Genomic DNA, 25,539 nt, shown 5'->3' with positions numbered 1-25,539 from the left:
AAAAAAGTTTAATTAAAAATAAGTGAGGACTAAAAAAGGATGAAATTTATAGAAATGACTATTAAATCCTATTTTTAGATTTAAAAACTAACTGCATATGTTTAGGATGGGAAGAAGGTAAGTGACAGAGGACTGGAATATAGCTTTCAACGATAAGTGGGGGAAAAAGACTAAGCAAATTAGCTTCCTATCCATTCAAATGAAGAAACAGTCTTGCTTGATTACCCATGAATATAATTCAATATTGACTGAGCTAACAGGAGTAAAACATACACAACCAGAAAGGTTTATCCTGATCCACCGCAATGAACAACTACTCTGGAAGTACTGGTTCTAGCACTGGGTATGGCACTACATTCAGGACACTGATGTATCAGAAAGTTCCCAAGGAAAGTGACTTGTGTGGTAAAACTATGTGGAAACAATGTCACCTGAGGTACATTTGAAGGTACTGGGAAATTTATTTCAAAACTGGAGGATATAAAGGTTATCTTCAAACTAAAGAGGTATTACACTGTTATTTATGACCCCAGAGGAGAGATGCTACCCGAAAGCACATATTAGATAAACTTACAGAAAATTTTCTAACAATCAGAACACCCAAAAGTTAAATGGGCTGTTGGTGAGGTATTACATTCTTAACTATTCTGCAATCAGTGGAGGAATACATTCACTGAAGTCACAGAGGGCACTCAAAACTCAGCTGGGCAATGGACAGGATGATGTCTAAGATTCTGTTCAGTTCTGGGATGTTATAACAGGTGTGAATCTACTTCAAATATTATAGTCTCCTACACAGACACACACACGCACACACACACACACCCTATATTTTATATATACAGTAGAGGGAGAAAATAGCTTGTTTAATGCAGATCTAATTTGGAGCCCTGTTAAAGGGAATGAGGATGACTTAGTGGAGATATGAGAGCAAGAGAAAACTCAAGGTGGAAAAGATACATGTGTAAGCACTATAAGATAGTCTGGATATTTGGTTAGAGAAGAGGAAAAATATAGGGGAAATTAAATAGTGAGAATATTAGGTAGGGTGAGGCTGGCTGATCATTTGGGAGGATTTCCAAAGTACCTGGTTATTAGTTTCAGTTGAATTCAAAAAGGAACTTTTGAGAAGGAAACCTGTCTGGGAAGAGAAGTGATAGATGATGAAAACAGAGAGACATTCTTATTGTTGGAGATCAGCAACCTAGAACATGCTTGAGAAAGAAGACCAAGAGGACACCAATGAGAATGGAAGGTAAAGGGTGAGGCCCCTAAGAAGAAACTGTGGTCTCTGGCAGAGGTCTGGAAGGAGGACCAAGAAAGTGGAAGATAAAGACAGTCTGGGGACAACCAAAGGTGAATGGAGAAAGGGCAGGGAGGAGTCCAAAAGGTGAGAATACGGCAGCTCTGGATGACTGACAACAGTATATGGTCCTAGATCTTGGAACTACAGACTAGGACTGTTGTCCAAGAATGCTTCTCAGATGGGACATTTCTGACCTATCTTCAGTTTTCTCATTATCACTGTAAAACACAAAAGGGCCCTGTGCTGATTTTGGCTAGTTCAGCTGATATTTTGGGCTTCTCTTATCTTTAGTATTTGGCAGTTAGGCTGAAGGACCTCTGCCAGAGGCTCTGCTGTGTTGCCAAATGAAAGCAATTACTTCTCCTAGGTGAGTAACTGGGAGGAAAAAACTGTCATATCTGGGCTGCGTGATGCAGTACCCTCCTAATTAATCTTTCCTGCTTCCACTCTTGCCCCTATAATCCATTCTACACAGAGTAAAAATCCATTACTTTTTAAGTAATCAGATCATGCTGCTCTCCTGCTTAAAATCCTCCAGTGGCTTCCTATCACACTTAGAATAAAACCCAAACTTCCACTCTCTCTGTCCTGATCTCTTGGCCCTTCATCTCCTAGCACTTTCTTGCTCATCACATTCCAGTACACTGCCTTCTACGTTTCTGGTACACACCCACTTCAGATATTTGGGAGTCATCAACTTCCTATTCTGCTCAACTAGAATACTCTTCCCTCCGATCTTTACAGAGTTGGCTCCTTCTTAGCTCAGTGTCGTCTTCCCAGAGGCCTTCCCTGACCACTCACCCAAATCACTCTGCTATATTACCCTGCTTTATTTTCTCATATCACTATTACTAGCTAAAATTATCTTATTCATTTACTGGTTTATCATCTTTTTCTCCTGTTAGACTGTGAGCTCCACAGAGCGAGTATTTTGTTCACCACTGGATCCCTAATACCTCAACAAGTGTCTGGCACATATCAAGTGCTCAGTAAACAGTAACTAATAAAGATTTGCTAAAGCAATGGAAGGAAGAGAGAGAGAACTGGTCTCAGAAAGGTATGCCAAAGGCATGAAGGCCTTGGACATCTCCTTCTTACCTTAGGGGAGGAAGAATGTGAGACATAGGCACCTCTTCTTCCTATGCTAAGAGTAAGCCCAGGAAATGGGGCCCTGGCATAGGTCAATGGTGCACACCAGTATTTGCTAATGCTGCCAGTCATAGCTATTTACCGACTTCTTATTTTGTTTCTACCCTGGTGCTAGGTGCCTGAAGGGGAGCTGCTAGGATATTTAGTCTCTCTCCTTAGGGAAACCTTTTCATTTGAAGACACAAAACATATACACAGGACAAAGGAACTAGTGAATTAGAAGTAGACAAATATCAAGTCATAGGTATAAATAACAGGAGCCATCTCATATTTCTGAGGCAAGCATATTTTTGATTTAATTGCATAGGACTGGATTGGATTCTGAAAGACAGAAGTCAAAGATAATAAAAGTTTGAGGTCTTAAAATCTGTTCATATTACTACAGTCATGAGCAGAATAAGGTAATCAAGAGGAAAAGCCAACTTTGGATGAAAGCCAATGAGCTTAGAATCTGACATATTAAATATAAGTTCCTGGTAGAAACTGTCAGTAGGAATTCCAAGAGGAAATGTCTATCAGGGTCTTGTTTATGAATATGGTTTATGCCTTAACTTTACTTGCTTCTGGCTTCATTTACTTTTCCTTACCTATTTTCTTTTATTCTAATTTTTTTCATCTATTTTTTAAAAATAAGAAGACATATATACTTCTGTAAGCCATCTCAAATCTTTTTGGAACAGGGTGGGGTATAATAAATATATATATAAAAAAGCACCTTGGGCAGAAGGTTAGGGTGACAGACATGTTAGCCCCCATTTGCCCCTACCCTGTCCAACTCTGTGAAGAAGAATTGTCAAATTCATGTTTATAATGTGAGGAAACAGGCACTGAGAAGCTAAAGAATCTGTCACTGGTCACAGAGCTAGGAGAGCAGGAACTGCATTCACATTTTTCTGACTCCCAAACCTGGGCTCTTCAATACAACAGTACAAAAGGATTTTCCTCTTGAGATCCTGGCCCCCAAAGTCCTAGAGCCAGTGGGAGTTCAACTGCAAGTGTACACCAGATATTCTGCTATCCTAAGTCTGGTGAGCCTGCATGCATATTGGCAGACTACCTTCATCACACCCTCTCCCCTCTGGGAGTAGTAAGTCAGTGAAGCCTGCCCCTAAATGCTGGCCCTGTGGGCTAAGGCCCAGGCAGCTTTCTCTGGCATAGTGCTCACCTAGCACGCAGTAGACACACAGTTTGAATTGCAGCAATGAAGTGATCATCTTTCTGTCCCTACAAGTCAACTACCACTTTATTACCAGCTGGGATAGATCTTTCAGAAATCTCTGTACTAGCATTTGCCCAATTGTGAATATAGAGACAGCCCAGAGGTTCCTGTTCCTGTATTCTTCTCACTTTCCAGACCTGAAGGATTCGGACAATCACTCTTCCTTATCAGTCTAGAGGCTGTTATGCTCCCTTGGACAGTGTGAGGATTGCTGGGAGATAACTCATGAGGAGCCCTTAGCCTGGGGCACATAAACAGTGTTCAACAGATGTTACTTCCTTTAGTTACACTTGCTTAGTCTTATTATGTTTACTTCATTCCCCATCTCCCAACACCAGCAAGCCTTTTGTCCGAGGACAGTGGCTAAAGATGCCAAGAGAAATGATAATACCAAGTATGAGACTGCAGAGAGGAAAGAATACAGATGAGAACAAGATACTGGGAACACATTTATCTCTAGGGTAGGTTGGAATGTGGAAGACTCTATTTTTCAAATATAAACATAGCAATAGCAATTTCTGGTACAATACGCTCTTCCAGAACCTTTATATTGCCCATGAAGAGATGGGAGTCTACTTCTCCTCCCTTTGAAGGTGAATGGGACTCTGTGGCTGCCTTGCTGAACAGAATTCAGTGGAGGGGATGCTGCATGACTCCTGAGGCTAGGTCATAAAAGGGGACATGGTTTCCACCTAGCTCTCTCACTTGTCAGGATGCTCCTCCTTTGAACCTCCACCATGCTGTGCAGCCCAAATTCGCCTGTGCAGAGGGACCACATGGAAAGGTCCCTAACAAACAGGTAGCGTGAACTACAGTCATGTGTGAACAAGTGCACAGATGATTCCAACCTCCAGCCTTCAAGTCTTCCAACTGAGGCCTAGACACTGTGGAACAAAGATGAGCCATTCTCCTGTATCTTGATAGAATTCCTGACATACAGAATCTGTGAGATTAATAGATTGTCATTTTATGTCACTAAGTTTTGGGGTAATTTGTTACACAACCATAGTAACTGGAACAAGAATGAAAGCAAAGGAGAATATGTGGTACGGTGAGACGGGAGAAGTGTAGGGAGAAGAGTGGGGTTAGAATAATCTATATGTTGCCAAGGAGCAAATAAAACTAGTACTAGTAGGTAGTATTAGGGAGACGGATTACAGCTTGGTATAAGGAGAGGCTTTTAAAGCATTAAAACTGACCAATGACAGAACAGGCTCCCCTGGTAAATAATAAGTTCCTTGTCAATGAAGATACTCAAATGTAAACTGAAAGAAGTTATTGAAGAGCTACAAATCTGAACAGAAGACTAGATTAAAGTGACTTTAAGGTTCCTTCCAGTCAATGGAACGTGACAGCACATTAGATCTGGGGTACAAGGAAGACGGATGAGAAAGAGATGACATCTGGAGCCTGATGCCCAAAAGACCAGTGATACCATACATAAAAAGAGAGACTATGAGAGGATTTAAAAAGATTCTTCTTTTCCATTCCTTTTGCCTCTTGCCCAGATGCTGTTAATGGTCTTTCCCACTTTCTACAGCCTCTCTCATACACTTTCACATGATAACTCCCAAATATGGTTTTTAGCATGTCATTGCCCTGACCAAAGGCTTTTAATGACACCACTGCCACCACCACATTCAGCAGATTGTTTTATATATCACACAGTAGTTTTATATTTATTACCTCATTTGAACATCATAACAGCCTGGTAGGCACTAAAATCACCACTACATACATCTCAAAATCCAGCCAAATTAAGTACTCTGTTCATTCTTCATGTTTTTTTCTGCTTTGATGTCTTTGCGTATGCTATTTTCTTTATCTATGTTTTTCTCAACTCTAAATGTTCCAACCCTTTTTATCTTTCAAGGCCTAGATTAAATTTTAGTTGCTCTAGAAAACAGCTAATTGCTACAACTAAGAGTGATCTCTCCCTCCTCTGAAGTCCATCAACGATGATGTGATAATCCAATATTTATTAAGCATTTACTATGTGCCAGGCAGCATGCTAAGTGCTTTTTGTGTTTTATGTTCTATCCTCTGTATCACTCTCTGCCTTATACCATGGATATTTGTATATACCTCTTCTTTACTAGCTTACAAGGTCCTTAAGGACTCGATCAACATCTTAGTCATTTTTGTTTTCTCCCAAGCCTAGCACAGGGCCTGGCACAGAGCAAGCACTGTATAAATATTTGTCTAATGAATGAATGAATAATTCAGGCAGGCAGAGTTAAAGTTTACCTTTGCTTGAACAAATGGTTTTCAAGCACCCTTAAACACTTGAGAAGCACTCATTTATATCCACATAATTAATGGGCTAAATTACAAATTATTCTTATCTTTTTATGACACAGGTTTCCAGAGACCTTGGCTAGAACTCATTTTGTTAGTGTAGTTTACAGATGCGAAAATAAAACCCACAAATACACATAATAACAAATTTCTTTTTCTCTAAAAATATTCTAGCTTTCAGAATAGTGTTTTCCAACCAATCAGAATTAACTATGTTTTACAAGCTCCTCTTTTTCTTCTGTGCAGTCATAAGGACTGTAAACTCTTTCACTTTGGATCCACTACTTCTTGGCCCTCTTGCTATAGTACTTTGCATAGTTATGCATCTAGAAATGACTGCTGATTAAGTGAAAGGTTTTGTGTTGGTTACAATTTATAATCATTTATTACTGCTCGGATCCTATTAGTTTGGCTAAGGAGCCAGCACCTTAAGGGGGACTCAGTGAGCCTCAGCCAATTACGGCAGTTGAGTCACTGCCCTGAGATTTGAAAACTATCCTTTTTTCCTTATTTCTTGCAGGCCCAAGAATGGAAAACTGCTAACAGTTAAGGCCAAACAGTCATTTCCGAAAGTCCTATTACAGATTGTTGAATTTTGTTGAAGTGATTAAGAATTATAGCTTGTGAACAATTCACATATTAAAATTGTAGAGTAATCCTAATATAAAAATCAATCCTTTCACCAGAAGATCACAATTTCGAGTTTTACTTAAAGAAATGCAAGCTTACTGTTCAAAACCAAGCCTGGTACAAAAATCATCGGTTAGTACTTTTCTCCCCCATGCTGAAGCAGAGATTAACAGTGTAAATACTGACACCCAAATTGTCTTTCAGAAAACCTAGGTAAAAATTAGAAGATTAAGGGCACAATAGGAGGGCAGTGCAAAGGCAGACCTGCTATAATCACCATCACAAAGGCCGGCCACCGGCAGACTGCAAAGTGTTTACTCAAAGCCCTGCGCTATCAATTAGTGTACATAATTATCTCAGGGTCTGCCAGTTCACAAGAGGCAGTTTTTGAAGGTCTCTCTGGCCCCCCTTTGTCTTTCACTCCTGTTGGTCACAGAAGGGCTTTGAGGACAAGCCTTCCTCGGCGCTCAGGCTCTGGCTGGCTTCCCTTGGCAGCCCCAACAGGAATTATGTGAATTCCTCCAGTATAACAACAACCAAGCTACCTTTCTCCCCACACACGGCTTTGACCTTGTGCTGAGACTATTTAACACATGCAACAAAATGCTTTCAACAGGTCATTGTAGCTTATAGTTTAAAAATTAATTTCCACGAAGAAATGGGAAGTATTGTAGCACAAAATGGGCTGTAAATATTAGAGGTAAACAAATCAGAAGATGTAGGAAAAACTCCCCGTATTCCTGTAGCTTGGCAGTATTCAGGAAATGCTGGAAGATTGAAGGATGAGAGGAAGAACAGCAGACAGGGGTCATTCTTCTTGTCTCTCAGAGAAGCAGCTTACACTGATACTGCTAAGAATTTCCTAGGTAAATTAAGCCAGGAAACCACCCGAACCTGCTTTTGTAGCAAGGCCTACCAATAGAAATTTGCAGAGTAACTGAGGTTGGAGAAGGAAATTATATTGGGTAAAAAATAGATGAAGAATTCTTAAAAACCACTAAGGGTTAATCATTGATTTATTTAAAATCCAGTTGTATATGTACATAGAAATAATTATACTTCATTTTATGAGTGTGTGTATATACGTATAGAATAAGGTTTTATATATAAACTTCATACATACACACTCACACTTTGGTCTGCCTGGATAATCCTTAGGCATGTCTAGAATCATGGAAAACCACGTATATCCCCTAATTTGGAGACTATACCATCTACCACTCAAAAATTTCAAGTCAGAAACTTGGGAGTCATTGCAGACTCCTCACTTCCTCTTATATCCCATACTATCAGCTCTATGCCATTTCCCTTACATTTATTGTGTGTCCTCAATGTATCTGTTCCTCTCTATTTCTACTGTCTCCACAGGACCTCAACATTTCAAGAGCCTTTTTACTATTCCTTCTGCCTCTAGGCTCATGCCATTCCACTCATTTCTATAGTTTTCCTATCACAGAAATTTGAACATGTATGGAGCGCACTGAATACCTCATCTCCTGCCACTCTTCACAGTCACCCTATTGTAAACTACATCAAACTGAACATGAGACAATGTCTTATATATCCATAACTCTTGGTTTGGGTTGCCCCCAAAGCAGTCCCTGAAACAAAGATATGGGTGTTGGTAGTTTATTTGTGAGGAAGTAGAGAAGGAAAAGAGGGTAGGGAGAAAAGCCAATCAAGTATGTGTTAATGAACAGGTTACCACTGGGCCCCTTTGAGAAACTGTACAGAACATACCTCAGGATTGTCTCACTGAGGGTTAGCGGAGCTGGGATATTACCCACCAATGTATTGTTGGAGAGTCACTCCTGGGGGTGTTAACTCCCTGGCACTTCTAGCAAACAGCTACTTGTTCAGTGAATATCCTCAGGCAGAGAAATACAGGAAGCCACTTGTAGGTGACCTCCTGATAGGCCACAGGCACCAATAACATCTACTATATCATGCAGTGCCCATACTATGCCCTTTCTCCCAAATGAATTCTTTACTCCACTCGTCTTCCTGGATCCTTTAAGATTTAGGCCATTGAAGCCCTTCTTGACCTCCTTTGGAAGTGTTTTACTTCCTTCTCTGTGCACATTCTCTTCTGTTGCAGCTATTATGTTGTAGCTATTAATTTGCAAGTCTGACTCCACACCAGACTCTGGGCTCCCTGAGGGCAGTAACCTTAGTACTTAGCTTGGTTTCTGGCCCAAGGCAGATGTTCAGTCAATGTCTACTAGACAAGGACATGACTGTGTGTATTAAAGAGAAGAGGATCCTGTTTTCCACATATGTAATTGAGAAAATTTTCAAAGAAACAAAACGTATGCTCCCATATTTTGAATAATATAAAGTCAAGTGTGTAGGAGGGAACATCAAGGGAGGAATCTTGGGTCCTAATTCAAGTTAGTTTGGCTCAGTTGCTTTCCCTATAAAAATGAGTGGCTATTAATGACCTTTAAACTTCTTTCAAGTTCCACAGATTTCAAGTGACTGAATCCATGTGTAAGTGAAAGCTAAGGCCCACAAACTATACAACAACCACATATGGAAATGTTTATGTGTGTGATATTCATCTGGATTCAAGGAAAGAGTATAGGTGACAAAGACTTGAGACGCTGGCAGGTTTATAATGGTGTGTATACAAAAGAGTGAGTGTTGGAAGGGTCTCCTGGGTGAGAGGATACCTCCCAGGGAGTGGCCTGGCTACTGCACAGGAGCTAGCTGGGCAGCATGGCAGCCTCTAAGCTGGCAGGTGCCAATGCCCTGGATGGAGCCCTGTTACTGCTGCCAGCCTCTGGGCAGTGTGGGACCACCTGAACTTACTTAGGTCACACACCTACAAATAACCACTTCCTGAGTTCTCGTCAAATCCCTGGAAGGTAGGCTCTGGCTACATTTCTAGAGGGAACAGACTAAGTGGAAAACTGACTACAGGCCGTGCTTGGCTTCCTTGACACTCAGTCTTAATCTTCCTAGAAATGTGACTCGGGGTAGAGGGACTAGGCAAGAATAAGGAAGAATAGGTGGGTGTCGGGGGTCCTATGCATAACAGACTAACAAATGTTGAGGAAGTTCATTTCAGAAAACAAATTCTCTTTTAAAATATTCTGAATACAGACATTAGCATTGTGTGTACATTGAATATGGCTGGATAAGATTTCTTTAAGTAGCTAGACTTTATTAGTTTCAAATCATTAGTTTTATTCTTGACAAATCCCTGATATATATATATATATATATATATATATATATATTTGTATGCAGTGCTGTTTAGAATTTAATTGTAAGAAAATTGTTTTACTGAACATCCTTAATATGCCTGAGGGATATGTCATATTTCTATCAGAAACACTGAGTCACTATTGCAAATGATTTTTACTTGGTAGGAGGGGAGAGAAAAGAACACGAGGCGGTTTACTCTGTCTCTCTTAGAGAATTACTGTTTTTGAGGACAGTCCACAGGGTGGGACGAGGGGGTTTAAAGAGCCAAGCAGGCCAGTCATAGTCCCTGGCACACTGGCTAAAATGATGCCCATGGGTCATATGTGATGTCAGGGGGCTACTGTTTTTGGATGGCTCCTTTCTCTTATTCATGGAGATACCTTGGAAGGACAAAGGGGAAAATAAAGAACCTAGGAGGCTATAACTGAAAGCATGTGATGGTCAGGGCGCTGTGAAGCTGTGCCGTGTTGCGCTGAAGGCCTGACTCAATTTGGTCTAGGCTTTGTCACTGACTTGCTGACTTAAGGAGAATCACTTGATTACTCTGTATCTCAGTGGAAGAGGAACTGGATGACTTCTAAGGTCTCTTGTAGAAATTATAGTTAAGTTTATGACACCAACAAGAAAAATAGGCTCTGACAGGAGCATGTAGCCAGGGAAAATGAGACATATTAGACAAGTCTCCATATGGGAAGCCAATAAGGACGGAGGTAGCACAAAGAGGAAAAGAGCCCAAGATGACCACGTACATCCCTATGAAATGACTCCAAAATGAGCAAAATCCAAGAGATGTTTCAAAAGTTGACTCCAGACTGACATCAAGTAGAGGCCTTACCTTCTGGTGACAGCAAAGCACAGCGTGCACATTCCGTGTAAGAGCCCTGCGGCATGCTGCAGAAATGTGGCTGTTTTGGGATTCTCATCCACTGGGCCTTGCACCGAGAGGAAGCAGCCACAAAGCTTGTCGATCAGACCAATGTTCACCACATAGCTAGATGTGGGGAGAAATGTGTGTTATGAATCTGCATAGTCTGGCAACATCTTCACCTTCAAAGATAAATCTTAACAAACACAGGCTTAGACCCTTCAAACAAGCAAACACAACACACACAGGTTTGGGTACAGCATCTTAAATAACAATTTCCTTAGATTTAGTCCTGAATAATCAGCTATTTCTGTAAACGGTTCTCTTTTCTCTTTTGGTTATACTGCTGCTATTTTTTCAGGAAAGTGATCATCTGATCATTCTCACCGGTCTAGAGAGTCTGACAATAATTGAAATGATTTATAATGATCTCTATCCTCTTGAAAAGCAGTACTTCCTAAAGTACTAGGAAGCTAAATTCACCAGAATTCAGGGATTCAGAAAATAAGATAATGCTACCCAGACACTCCTGTTACAACCTAAACTGCTAATGCCACTTTAGATTCTCTACTTTTTTTTAAACCCTATCGCCATTAGGAGTATAACAAACAGTGAGAATCTAATTGCCCTCTGTTATGAAAAGTAGCAGTCCTGAGAGTTGACAGTAACATTTATGAAGTCACTTTCATCTTTTCAGTCTATTAAACAGTTTTCCAGAGATGTTTATTAACCTGGACCAACAACAGCAGTTCCTTTATTAGTCCACAAAGCAGAAATTGAAAATATCTGAAGACTATAAATGACCTTGTAGATAAATCAGCCTTAGCTTAGAGATTTTATACCAATTCAGTGCTACTGCATTTACATGTATGAAAAGCGCAGGACTCTGAATATAGCAGTTCTGAAAATCAACACATACAAACTTTCAGCAATATGTGCAAAGGAATTGATGCTTCTGCTTGTAAGTGCACTAAAATCCCCATCACTATTCATTTACTAATACAGTTTTTTGTAAAAAGAAGGAGAAGCTGATGAATAATTCATGTTTGGAGCCTCTTCTAAGTTTACTATTTAAAAGGTATAAAATAATGTTCCTTTTCTCCTTTTACATTAGGAAATGCATTTATCTGGTTACTGAGCATCCGTGGCCTGTTAGGAACCAGGCCGCACAGCAGGAGGTGAGCGGCCAGTGAGCCAGCGAAGCTTTATCTTTTTTTTTTTTTTTTACATCTTTATTGGAGTATAATTGCTTTACAATCGTGTGTTAGTTTCTGCTTTATAACAAAGTGAATCAGTTATACATATACATATGTTCCCATATCTCTTCCCTCTCGCTTTATCTTTATTTACAGCTGCTCCCCATCACTCGCATTACCGCCTGAGCTCCACCTCCTGTCAGATCAGCGGCGACATTAGATTCTCATAGGAGCGCGAACCCTACTGTGAACTGCACATGCGAGGGATCTAGGTTGTGCACTCCTTACGAGAATCTAATGCTTGATGATCTGGAGCTGAAGAAGTACTAGATGTTAGTGCTGGGGAGTGGCTGCAAATACAGATTATCATTAGCAGAGAGGTTTGACTGCACAGAGACTATAATAAATTAATTGCCTGCAGACACATATCAAAACCCTATCAGTGAGTGGCAAGTGAAAACAAGCTCAGGGCTCCCACTGATTCTGCATTATGGTGAGTTCTATAATTATTTCATTATATATTACAATGTAATAATAATAGAAATAAAGTGCACAATAAATGTAATGCGCTTGAATCATCCCAAAACCGCCCCCAAGTCCGTGGAAAAATTGTCTTCCATAAAACTGGTCCCTGGTGCCAAAAAGGTTGGGGACCACTATCCTACAGTTTTAAAATTGGGAAGTATGAAATGATGACCACTAACCCTATTATCTTATAATGAAGGAAAATGACATATTGACATATTGAACCCTAGCCCTGCAAGTTACTGGATGACCTTGGGCAAATTACCTTGCCCTTCTTAGTCTGTTTCCTTTTTAATATAATAGAATGTTAGTATAAGGTTCTTGTAATAAGTGACTGATAAGCTAATACATGAAAAGAAGTTGATACATTTTATTATTAGTTTTATTGTTACTAGTAGTAATAATAGCAGTATTTTAAAAATAGATGCATGCAAACTTACTAATCATAAATACAATGAAAATGAAGACAACACAAAATACCATTTCACAAATATCAGACTGACAAAAATCAGTGAGTTAATATAAAACACTGATAAGGATATGAGGAAATGGAATTCCTATCCTTTAGTGATGGAAAGTGAAATCTGTAAAATCACTTTGGAGAACAATTTGGTGTTACTTGGTAAAGTTGGACATGCATTTATCATAATATTCATAAATTCCTACTGTAGGCATATAAACTTGAGAAACTCCCATATAGGTGCAAAAGAAGGTTTCTACAAGGATATTCATTGTATCATTGCTTGAAATAGTGAAAAAATAGAAACTATTGCCCTTAAATAGAAAATGGACTAACTGGGAATTTATTCATTTCATAGAATCTGTAGAGCAGTTAAAATAAATTTATCAGATTTATATGCATCAACATAAATAGATCTCAACCCCATGTTATGTGAACATAGAAACTGACAAAATAGTATGATAGCATTTATGTAAATTTTAAATAACACAAAAGATAGAAAGCAGAATATATTGTTTATGGATATTTATTATATATAAATATATACATATAAATTTTATATACACAAATATATTTATATATATTTGTATATATTTACATATATACATATATATTATACACATGTATATAAAAATGCATAGGAACTATATACACACACTCTAACAGTGATTTACATCTTGAGCAAGAGTAAGGGGAAAGGGATGGAGATGGGGAGTTAGCTGTATCTACAACATTTGGTTTCTTACCAATAAGAAAAAAGATCTAAGACAATATGGAAAAATGTTATTGGTTACTGAAAAATGTCAAGTTGGTACATAGGTATTGATAATTTTGTTAGGTGTATGTTGACATACTTCATCATAAAATAATAGAAAACTTAAATATTTTAAAAGGCAATAATGACAAACAGGAAAAGCATTTGAAACCTGTAAGATGAAGGACTAATGTATTTTTCCCCCCATGTTTATTGAGATATAGTTGATATATACATCATATAAGTTTAGGTGTACAATGTGATAATTTGACATATGTATATACTGTAAAATGTTACTGTTTTCCAGTTTCACACCACTGTGATTGGAAAAGATACTTGATGTAATTTCTGTGTTCTTGAATTGTTGAGATTTGTTTTGTGCCGTAACATAGGATTCATCCTAGAAATTGTTCCATGCGTATTTGAGAACAATATGTATTCTGCTGCTGTTGGATGGAGTGTTCTATATATGTCTGTTAGGTCCTTTTGGCCTATAGTGTTGTTTAAATCTGCTGTTTCCTTACTGATTCTCTGTCTGGAAGATCTATCTATTGTTGGGAGTGGGGTATTCAAGTCCCGACATATTATGGTATTGTTGTTTTGTTCTCCTTTTAGTTCTTTTAGTATCAGTTTTATATATTTAGGTGCTCCAATGTTGGGTGCATAAATATTTACCACACCACTGTCATATCCTTGGTGGATTGACCTCTCTATCATATAATGACCTTCTTTGTTTCTTTTAACCATTTTTTAGCTTAAAATCTATTTTGTCTGATATAAATATAGCTACCCCTGCTTTCTTTTGCTTACCATTTCCTTGAAATATCTATTTCCACCCCTTCGCTCTCAGTCTATGTGTGTCTTTAAAGCTAAAATGAGTCTCTTATAGGCATAATATTGTTGGATATTGTTTTTTTAATCCCTTCAGCTACTCTATGTCTTTTGATTGGAGAATTTAATCCATTTACACTTAATGTATTGATAATTACTAATTGGTAAAGACTTACTATTGTCATTTCATTAATTATTTTCTGTTTTTTAGATCCTTTGATCCTTGCTTCCTCTCTTGCTGTCTTCTTTTGTGATTTGATGACTTCTTGCGGCAGTATGCTTTGACTTCTTTACACTATATGTATCTACTACAGGTTTGTAGAGGCTTAAATAAAACATATATATTACATCCTATTTTAAGTTGATAAAAAGTTTGATAGCATACAGAAACTTTATACAGTTGTCCCTCAGTATTTGTGGGGAATTGGTTCCAGGACCCACTATAGATACCAAAATCCGTAGATGCTCAAGTCCCATCATTGGCCCTCCATACCCTCGGCTCTGCATCTACAGATTCAACCAACCACAGATTGTGTAGCACTGTAGTATTTATTGAAAAAAACCTGCATGTAAGTGGACCTGCACATTTTAAACCTGTGTTGTTCAAGAGTCAACTGTACTTTTATTTCTCCCTCCTCATATTTTAGGTTATTCATGTTATAATTTACCTATTTTTATAGTGTTCATTCAATAACAAATTACTGTGGTTATGTTTACATCCATTATGTTTGATTTTTAACTTTCAAACTAGACTTGTAAGTGAATTATGCACCACCATTACAATACCAGAGGATCGAATTTTGACTGTATGTTTACCATTACCAGTGAGTATTACACATCCATATGTTTTTTCTCGACTTTAAAAAAATTTATTTATTTTACTTTTGGCTGCACTGGGTCTTCACTGCTGCATGTGGGCTTTCTCTAGTTGCGGCGAGTGGGGGCTACTCTTTGTTGCGGTGCACAGGCTTCTCATCACAGTGGCTTCTCTTGTTGTGGAGCATGGGCTCTAGGCACGCGGGCTTCAGTAGTTGTAGCATGTGGGTTCAGTAGCTGTGGCTTGTGGGCTCTAGAGTGCAGGCTCAGTAGTTGTGGTGCACGGGTTTAGTTGCTCCACGGCATGTGGGATCTTCCTGGACCAGGGCTCGAACGCATGTCTCCTGCACTGGCAGGTGGATTCTTAACCACTGTGCCACCAGGGAAGCCCATCCATATGTTTTTATGTTATTATTTATCATCCTTTTCTTAAAAAAAAAAATATATATATATATAAATTTATTTTTATTTATATATATATATATATAAAAATATATAAATATATAAATTTATTTATTTATTTATTTGGCTGCGCTGGGTCTGAGTTGGGGCACGAGGGATCTTCATTGCCATGTTTGGGATCTTCGTTGCAGCATGTGGGATCTTTAGTTGCACCATGTGGGATCTTTAGTTGCGGCATGCAGGATCTAGTTCCGTGACCAGGGATTGAATCCGGGCCCCCTGCATTGGGAGTGCAGAGTCTTAACCACTGGACTACCAGGGAAGTCCCTATCATCCTTTTCTTTAAACTTGAAGAATGCCTTTAGTATTTCTTGTAAGGCAGGTCTAGTGATGATGAACTTCTTCAGCTTTCGTTTGTTTGGCAAAGTCTTTATATTTCCTTCTTTCCTGAAGGACAGCATTGTTGGGTACAGCATTCTTGGTTGACAGTTTTTTCCTTCAATATTCTGAAAGGCTGTGCCACAGGCTGGGTTTCTTGATCAGGTTGGCTGCTCACTGTGCTCTGATGTTGAGCAAGGTTGCTGGCTGGCCTCTCTGGTTGGGAGGGGCCTCCATTTATATCCCATAGTTGGGTGGGTAAAGAAACTGTCTCTGTGGTTGGGAGAGTCTTTGTTTGGGCTCCATTGTGGGGTGGGGATACAGGCTATGCTCTGTAGTTGAGTGGGACAATGGCTGGGCTCTAAGACTGCCCAGGGTTACTGTTCAGTCTTCCTGGTTATCTGGGGTCAGAGGCTAAGCTCAACAGCTGGGTGGTTCTGCTGGCTTGGTTCCCTGCCTAAGAAGGGCTGTAGTTTGGACTTTGTAGCTGCCTGGGTTTCCCAGTTGGCCTTCCTGGATGGTCAGAATGAAGGCGATGCTGAGCTAGAGGGCAAGGATGATAATTTGCTTTCCTGCCCAGGTTGTGTGATAAAACAAGCTCTACAGCCAGTACAGTCTGGGGACTGGGGACCCTAATCAGCAGAACTGCCAACTGAGCTCCGTGGCCAGATGGGGCTACAGGCTCAGCTCCACAGATGGGCAGAGCTGCTGCTTGGGATCTCTGCTTGGGCACCACTTCAAGCAGCAATACAGTCCACCAAGATCTGAGTGCTGACTGCTGTCAGCCCCTCCACACCTTTCTACTTGATCACCAGTGGTCAAGCTCTGCAGATTCCCCCAGCAATCCCGGTGAGCTGAGACCCAAGTGGAAGTGTCCCACAATGCTGGGAGAGCTGGATGTCCATTTGGGCTCCCTCTTCCCACTGGAGAAACCATAGGCTTGTGGGAGGATGGGGGCTCATGCAGTGTTGTGCTGGCCTGTGGGAGGGCTGTTGTGGTCAGAGTGTAGCTGCTCCTCTTACCCTTCTAATGTGGTACTTCTTGATCTCTGAGGTCCAGGGGGAGATGCTTCAGTCTCATCTACCTCCTGCATTCTGAGTTTTCACAATGGTTTCTTGTCTATGGATAGTTACTATCTGGCTTTCTTGTGAGGCCATCTGTTTGATGACACAATCTGATCAAAAGTAATGAACTAAGACCTTGTAAACAGAGGATTATCACAGGGAATCAACACTGATCCTGGCAAACAGGAGCATCATCTACAGCACTGGAGTCCATTTCATAGTACAAGATGGTTGGCTGTTCTTTAGCACATTCCATCCATATCTCAGCAAAGTTCTGGAAGCCAAAAAAATCCAAGATCAAGGGGCCAGCAGGGTTGGATTCTTCTGAGGCCTCTCTTTTCGGCTTCCAGATGGCTGCCCTCTTGCTATCTTTCATATGGTTGCCCCTCTATGCATGTGCCTAATGATTTTAATACATGAATAGCTTTTACAATTAAAAAAGTCAATACTTCCAATAGAAAAATGGGCAAAGTACATGAACAGGCAACTCACAAAATAATTAAAATGGCCAGTGAACATTAAAAAATGTTCAATATAAAAAATGAAATATTTTCGCCTCTCAGTTTGGCTAAGACTCAAAAGAATGATGATATCTGACAGTGTCTAGGCTGAGGGTACAAAGACGTACTCATATGTAATCTTTATGTAGGACAATTTGGCAATATGGATCAAAATCCTTAATGCATATTCTTTGACCCCCCAATTATACTTCTCAATGTTTAATAGAAGACGATAATCAATTGTAGGGAAAGATGTTCTTTACAGTATTATCTGTAAGAGTAAAATACTAGAATAAACCTATGTAAGTAATAATAGGTTACCTGAAGCAAGTCATGGCTACATAATTAAATACTTGGAAAGCCAGTAAAAATTCATTTGCAAGTTTCTGTTGATTTGGAAAAAAGCACTTATAAAAAAGTATGACCAATGTGTATAAGTATTACAATCTTTTTCATAAAATAACCACATATATATGTACCAAAACCAAAAAAAACCCAATGATTATCTTTGGGTGGTGTGATTAAAGATAATTCTTGTGTATTCAACAAAATCCATTGTGCTTTTCTGTGTTTTTCAAATCGATTTTCTCACTGAGCACATATTAATTTTATAATTAGGAAACAAGTTATTTTAAAAAGGAGAATGGGGAGAGAGGCAGAGGCAAGCTATCTGCTATTGCAAGAGAGACTGCACTCTTAAAGAAGTAGCAATGGAGCAAAGGTAAGAAATCTGAGATATTTACAAGGTAGAATCAATAGGTACTAAAGACTTAATTGGATATTGGTTTGGTGAAGGATTGTGAAGAGTTTTTGACAATGCTCAGAATGCTGGCTTAAGTAACTGAATGGGATACTGGTGCTACAGATAAGGACAGAAGACACAGGAAAAGTATCTCCTTTGGGTGGAAAGATAAGGTGTTCAGTTTTGAACTTGTGGAGACTGAGGTGCCTGTAGTACATCCTAGCAGCTAGGAAAGTGCTTGGCGAAAGTACAGTTTTATAACTTCTCCTTGAATAGATGCCTTATGTTTACTAATTTTTGATTCCAAAAGGCTGGTATCACTGACTTGGACTCATCTATTTGCCTCTTGGTTGCAAAGTTTGATTTCCCTGTTTGGAGGGACAGATATAAATTTCTAATTGAACATGATGAAAAGAATTGTGCTTCAGCAAAAAAACATGAATAGCCAAAGGAATCCTGTGAAAGAACAACAAAGCTGGAGGTATCACATTTCCTGATTTCAATCTATATTACAAAGCTACAGCAATCCAAATAGTATGGTACTGGCATAAAAAGAGACAAGTAGACCAATGGAACAGAACTGAGAGCCCAGAAATAAACCCATGCATATCTGGTCTATGAATATTTGACAAAGGAGCCAAGAATACTCACTAGGGAAAGGATACTCTCTTCAATAAACGGTGCTGGGAAAATCAGATAACAACATGCAGAAGAATGAAACTGGACTCCTACCTTACACCATTCCCAAAAAAAGAACTCAAAATGTATGAAAGATTTAAATGTAAGACCTGAAACCATGAAACTCCTAGAAGAAATCATAGAGGAAAAAACTTGACATTGGTCTTGGCAATATTTTTTTGGATATGACACCAAAAGCAAAAGCAACTGAAGCAAAATAAACAAGTGGGACTACTTCAAACTTAAAAACTTCTGCACAGCAAAAGAAACAATAAAAAAAATTAAAAGGTGACCTGCAGAACAGGAGAAAACATTTGCAAAACATATACTGGATAAGGGGTTAATGTTCAAAAAAATAAGGAACTCCTACAATTCAATGGTAAAAACACAAATAATCCAATTAAAAAATGGGCAAAGGACCTGAATAGACAGTTTTCCAAAGAACATATACAAATGGCCAATAGGCATAGGAAAAGATGTTCAACATCACTAATCATCAGGGATATGCAAATTAAAACCACAACGAGATACCACCTCACACCTGTTAGAATGGCTATTATCAAAAACAAAAACAAAAACACAAAACCAAAAAGCCCCCAAAACCAAGAGATAATATTGGCAAGGATGTGGAGAGAAAAGTGAACCTTTGTACACTGTTGGTGGGAAAGTATATTTGTAAAGCCACTATGAAAAACTATGCGGTTCTTCAAAAGATTAAAAACAGAACCACCATATGATCTATCAATTCCACTTCTGGGTATATATCTGAAGGAAGTGAATCACTATCTTGAAGAGATACTTGCATTCCCATGTTCACTGCAGCATTATCCAGAATAGCCAAGACATGGAAACAAAGTGTCCATCAACAGATGAATGGATAAAGAGAAGTGGTAAACACACACACACACACACACACATATACACACACACACATATATACACACACAATGAAATATTATTCAGCCATAAAAAATAAGGAAATCCTGCAATTTGTGACAATATGGGTGGCCATATAAGGCATTATGCTAAGTGAAATAAGTCAGACAGTAAAGGATAAATCCTGTATGTTCTCACTTACATGTGGAAACTAAATGAGCTGAACTCACAGAAACAGACAGTAGAATGGTGGTTGCCAGAGGCTGGGGTGGAGTGTCGGGGAAATGGGGAGATGTTGGTCAAAGGGTAAAAACTTCCATTTATAAGGTGAATAAGTTCTGGGCATGTAAAGTACAACATGGTGACTAAAAATAACAATACTGTATTACATACTTGAAAGTTGCTAAGAGAGTAGCTATTAAATGTTTCAACAAACACACACACACACACACACACACACACACGGTAATTATGTAAGCTGATGGGAGGTGTTAATGAACATTACTGTGGCAATCATTTTGCAATATATATGTGTATCAAATCATCATGTTGTACTACTTAAACTTACACAATGTTATGTCACCCATATCTCAGTAAAGCTGGGAAAAAACAGAATTGCAGAGCTTCAGGATTGATGCATTTCCTGAGCAAATTTCAAACCAGTGTTTTTTCAAATTGCAATCTGCTTCTACCCTACACATAATACTGCTTTCCTAGAACTATGCTAAACACTTGACACTGACAATATTTGCATCTTATAGAAAAAATAATTCTGATGTTTGATAGCTGAAAGATATTATTTGGATATTCTGTTAAAGGTTTTTTTTTTATTTGTTTTTTTTTATCCCAGGACCTTATGAAGTGTCTGGCACAAAGTGAGTACAAGTGATCATATTTTGAGGTGATAAATATTTGAGGATCCCTTAGATCTAGAAACTTGACTAAACCATGTAAAATAATGAGAATAAACACTGTTATTACCTCATCTTGGTTAGACACCCTCTTGCCTCTTCTATGCCAGATAAGGAGAGAACAGGGACATATGTCAGGGTGATGTGCCCTGTTCCAGCTCTACCTTAGGGGTACAGGTCAGAAAATAGTGCCAAAGACTGTGTTGGAACGCTTTCCTCACAATTTTACAATGCTAGAGATATAAACTGACAAAAAATGCACAGGTTGTAGCAGGGAGTGGTGTGAGATTTCCTGTCACTTCATATTTGAGAAGGTGAAAAAGAAAGCATGAAAGTAGTTAAACATGTTCTGTTTGCTTCATTAAGAAGATCTGAGATAAGGTTTGTGGTTCTACATATAGGGATCATCAAGCCAGCCTACAATGCATTATCTACAAGAAAACAATATTTACCAAAAGTGGTTCAAGTCAGATAAAGAGTGGCATGGTTTTGTACTGAAGTACTGTAATTGTCAATCACCCTTTTTAAGTTACATGACTTATTTGGTTTGGCAGATTACCACTGTTATTTTTTTCCCCAATAACCTTCTTGTTTTTACAAAGGATCTAGTAACTATAATAATATATGTAAAAATGTAGGTACTTTCTCCCGGAAGGCCGACCAGAATTGCATTGAAGCACTTGGCTGGACCTTCTGCCTCATCACAGCTGAGGCATGTGGCTAAGCTGTCTGGATGACAAGAATGCAGGGTTGCTGCATCACAGAGTAGCCCAAGGGAGAACGCTGGGGCTGAATGGCATTCATCAGCAAAGAGGGCCAGGTTCTACAATGACCAAAAGGACATGGGGAAATTGAATGGGATCAAGCAACTGAGAGAAAGGCCAGGGAGGGTCAAAGTCAAGTGCTGTATGATAAATGGTTGTGGACCCAAAGGGCCTAGTACTCTCTAGCAATAAATATGCCTGGGGAAAGAGGGCAGGCAGATGGAAGGGACAAGTTAACAAAGTAATCAAGGGTAAGAAAGATACTGAATGAAACAACTGTTTTCAAGAAAGCACTACAAGAGACCAGTGTAAAATTTATGAACTGTGAAAGAAGCAAATGCAGAAGAGGGCATTCTCTTTCTCCTATGAACCTACTATAAGCTTCAGAGAGTAACAAATTGCATGGGTTTTGGAAGTCAGAGATCAGTGCAGATCACAGAGGAGTTTCTGATAGGTGGGACAGGTAATTGATTAACACCAGATGGAACCCTGTTGGGAAATTAAATGTCCTACCTGATTCCAGATTCATGAGGGAAAAAGAATTCAGACGTCAAAGTAGGAATAAATTTCCCAGGAGAGAAGGTGACCTTGGAAGGAAGCAGGGTTGACCTTGAACAGGTGTTAGGAATTGCCACATTTGTGTAGTGGAAAACATACAGCTGTTGGGAGTACAGCTAGACCTGAGTTCCAGTCTCAACTCTCCTACTTAACTTTTAAAGTTATTCAGTACATAACCTTGGGCAAACCACTTAACCTCACTGAGCAATTTCCTTACCTACAAAGTCTGTATTAGAAATCCTACACTTATAGGGCTGTAAAGCCTCTACTACAGTACCTTACATATAATGGGTGCTCCATAAATGATAGCTATTATTGCTGTTTTAAATCTGAACCAAATTTATAACCAGAGATGACCTGAGATAGGGAAATTCTTAGAAATTCTTTGAGTTGGAAAGAGTTGACAGCAAAAAAAGTTATAAAAAGCTTGGACACTACCTATTCTAATATCAAATATCTAAATATCAAGAAAGACAAATGAGCTCTAACTGTAATGCTTTTCATTAATAGGATTTTCCTGCTCTCTACAAAATGTGGTATATTTTGTATTAGGAATTTGTGGATGGTGTGAGAAAGATTGCCATCACATGGGCCCTGAGACTTAAATTATTTTAATATATATTTTTTAACAAAAAAGACAGTTTTAAGAAATCTAGAAATTTACCTGATGAGGTCCTGAACTCGACTGTTAAAAGCATCACCTTGTGAGGGTTTGCTTTTCATTTCCTGTGTTGATATTTTTGGTGTAATTGGCTGGCTGTTTCCATCTGGTCGATTGGCAATCAGGCAGCCAAAAACCACAGCACTGACTTTGAGAAGTCCAGTTGTCAAGCCTTCGAAAACTTGCTTATTTGTATTTCTTCCCAAAATAGCATTATTTTCATCTGGAACATAAACCTAGATGGAAAAAAAATACAGTAATTGTGTTTCAATAAAACCACCAAAAATGAACAGAGATTATATGGAAAATTTCTGGAATCAGAAATAACTTTGAAATTCTAGAGGTGCCATCTGAATGTTTGAGTATTGGTTCTAAGGTCAGATTGTCGAGTTCAAATCTCAGCTTTGCGCCCGCTAGCTGGGTGACCTTGGATAGGTTGTTACTTCCAAGCTTCAATTTTCTCATTTATAAAACATGGATAATGACATTACCTATAACATAGGGTTCTTGTGAGGATTAAATGAGCTAATAACATAAAATGCTTAGCTTGTGCCTATGTGCATAATAAGCACTCAATAAATATTAGTTATTCAATTGAATAAAGTATATTACAAATTTGTATAAACTCAGAAAACAAACCAGTTGTTAAACTGATAGCACTGTTTCTTGTTAAAGTGAATTTTTAAAACATTTAATCTAAATTCCTCTCTTAGGAAAAAATTTGCATTTCTTATTACAAAATGGTAAAATAGTTTTTTGCCTAATACATAGGGTCATATTGAGCTCTGTTTATTTATGGTTTACAGGAAGTAATATGCCTGTTAAAAGCTGGACAAGGAGTCAGAACCTGGGCTTGGGTTCTGGCCTTGCAGCTATATGGTCTTAGACATGTTCCTTAACCTTTCTGTGTCTCAGTTTCCTCAACTGTTAAATGAGGATAATCTTAGTATCTAATGAATCAACATATGTAAATTCTTAGAACAATGTTTGGCACATAGGTAAGTCCTAGAGAAGTGTCATCTGCTACTGTAACTGCTACTCTTACTGTGATTCCTACTATTACCAGGAGTAAATACTACTGTGTATGAACATCAGCTCTCGCAGAGAGGATGACTAGAAATACAGTGGCTAGATACATAATTACCAGGCCAGATACATAATTACCAGTGGCTAGATACATAATTATTCTGCCTTGGCATGTGATGCTGGCTACATAAGGGTTCACTCTTCCCACAGAGAAGAGGGGCTCCTGAAGGCCTCACTACCAAGAAAGGGGCAGAGACAAGAAGCTAAAGGTGGGGAGGAAGGAAGTTTGGACATGGAATCAGATAGCACTGTAGTTAAGTTCCAGTTCCTCCTCCAGCACGTCACATGACTGTATGTAAATACTTCACATTTCCAAGCTTTGGGTTCTGTATCTGTCTACCTGCTAGGACTACCATGAAGTTCAAATAAGATGACGAATGGGAAATCACTTGGTAAATTATTACCAATAACTTTACAAATGCACTTATCTAGTAACAACTAGTCTTTGCCACATTCTCATTCTTTATCTGCACCAGTTCTATCAAAAGATAGAGGAATAAATGATCACTAGGATTCAAAAGGAAGATCTTCATAAACACAAGCAAATATCCCCTCCATTGTTTATTGTTGTTGTTCATTTAGACATTCCATGAAAGTTACTTTTCTGAGAATAGCCTTGTTTAAGACTGTTGACCATCGCTAACCACTGAGCAATTCCTAAGCCAAAGTAATTACAGTAGAATCTTTCTGCAGTATGTGCTGATGGAAGTTCCCTTTGAAACTCTATAAAACAGTCACAGAGCTTCTTCAAGCTGTGACTAGCATAATCTAGCCTATCCCAATACAGAAGGTGGTATTAGGAGTTGCGTTTGAATCAAGAATTTCTGTATAAGTCAGGATAAGCTAGGTTATGCTGCAGTGAAAAATTCCTCAAAAATTTCAGTGGTTTCAAACAATAAAGCTTTATTTTTCATTCAAATGACATGTTCATCTGAGACTGGCTGGGGCTCCTGTTGTCCTTACTTCGGAGTCTAGGTGACAAAGCAACCATCATTTAGAGCAACAATGCCCAACAGAACTTTCTAAAATGATTGAAATGTTTCAATCTATAATGTTCTACATCTGCACTTGTCACATGTGGATAATGAGTACTTCAAATGTAGTTAGTTAGACATGGGACTGAATTTTTAATTTTAGTTAATTTAAATTTAAATAGTGGCTAGTGTATTGAACAGTACAGAGGACTGTAGGTCACAGTGGCAGAGAGCAAAAAATATCTCTGGAGGGTCTTGTGTCAACATTAAATGAGCTGCCTGGAAATGACACATCACTTTTGCTAACAACTTATTGGCCAAAACGAATCACATAGTCCAATTCAACCACAAGGGAGACAAGAAACGTCATTCTACTATGTACTTGGTAAGGGGGGAGAATCAGAACATCTGGTCCACAGCACTACCGACAGCATAATATTGTTTCTTCCATTATGACTATACAAATATTATTCACAGTTAAGCTATTTAGTAAATGATTACATTTACTTTCTTGTACAAATTTTTGGTTTCACTCAGATGTTGAATTTCTTATGTATGTATCACTAGTTCATTGTCAATCTTTCCGGTTAAAATGGAATTTCCTCTCAAGTTCAAACACATCAGGGATTGTTGATTCTTCTTCTCCCTCCAATGGAGACAATTGTCCTGAAACTGCCATCCTCCTG

The 25,539-nt window shown here is 38.7% G+C and overlaps 1 protein-coding gene across 2 annotated transcripts in view; it reads right to left on the bottom strand.

Annotated features, from left to right (window-relative positions):
* The window catches only part of SCAPER (S-phase cyclin A associated protein in the ER), a gene marked incomplete at both ends in the record, with an annotated part of 359,493 nt that overhangs the window by 52,918 nt on the left and 281,036 nt on the right, over positions 1-25,539 (bottom strand). For both annotated transcript variants that reach the window (XM_079700316.1, XM_079700317.1), the window contains 2 exons: positions 10,648-10,803; positions 22,797-23,029. In XM_079700316.1, coding sequence (XP_079556442.1) covers positions 10,648-10,803; positions 22,797-23,029 — 389 coding nt within the window. The remainder of the gene's footprint in view (positions 1-10,647; positions 10,804-22,796; positions 23,030-25,539) is intronic.

This window comes from Hyperoodon ampullatus (assembly GCF_949752795.1).
Source record: "Hyperoodon ampullatus genome assembly, chromosome: 3".
In the NCBI taxonomy this organism is placed as follows: domain Eukaryota; kingdom Metazoa; phylum Chordata; class Mammalia; order Artiodactyla; family Ziphiidae; genus Hyperoodon; species Hyperoodon ampullatus.
The sequence above is the reverse complement of the archived record's forward strand: the minus strand, read 5'-3'. Positions and strand labels throughout refer to the sequence as shown.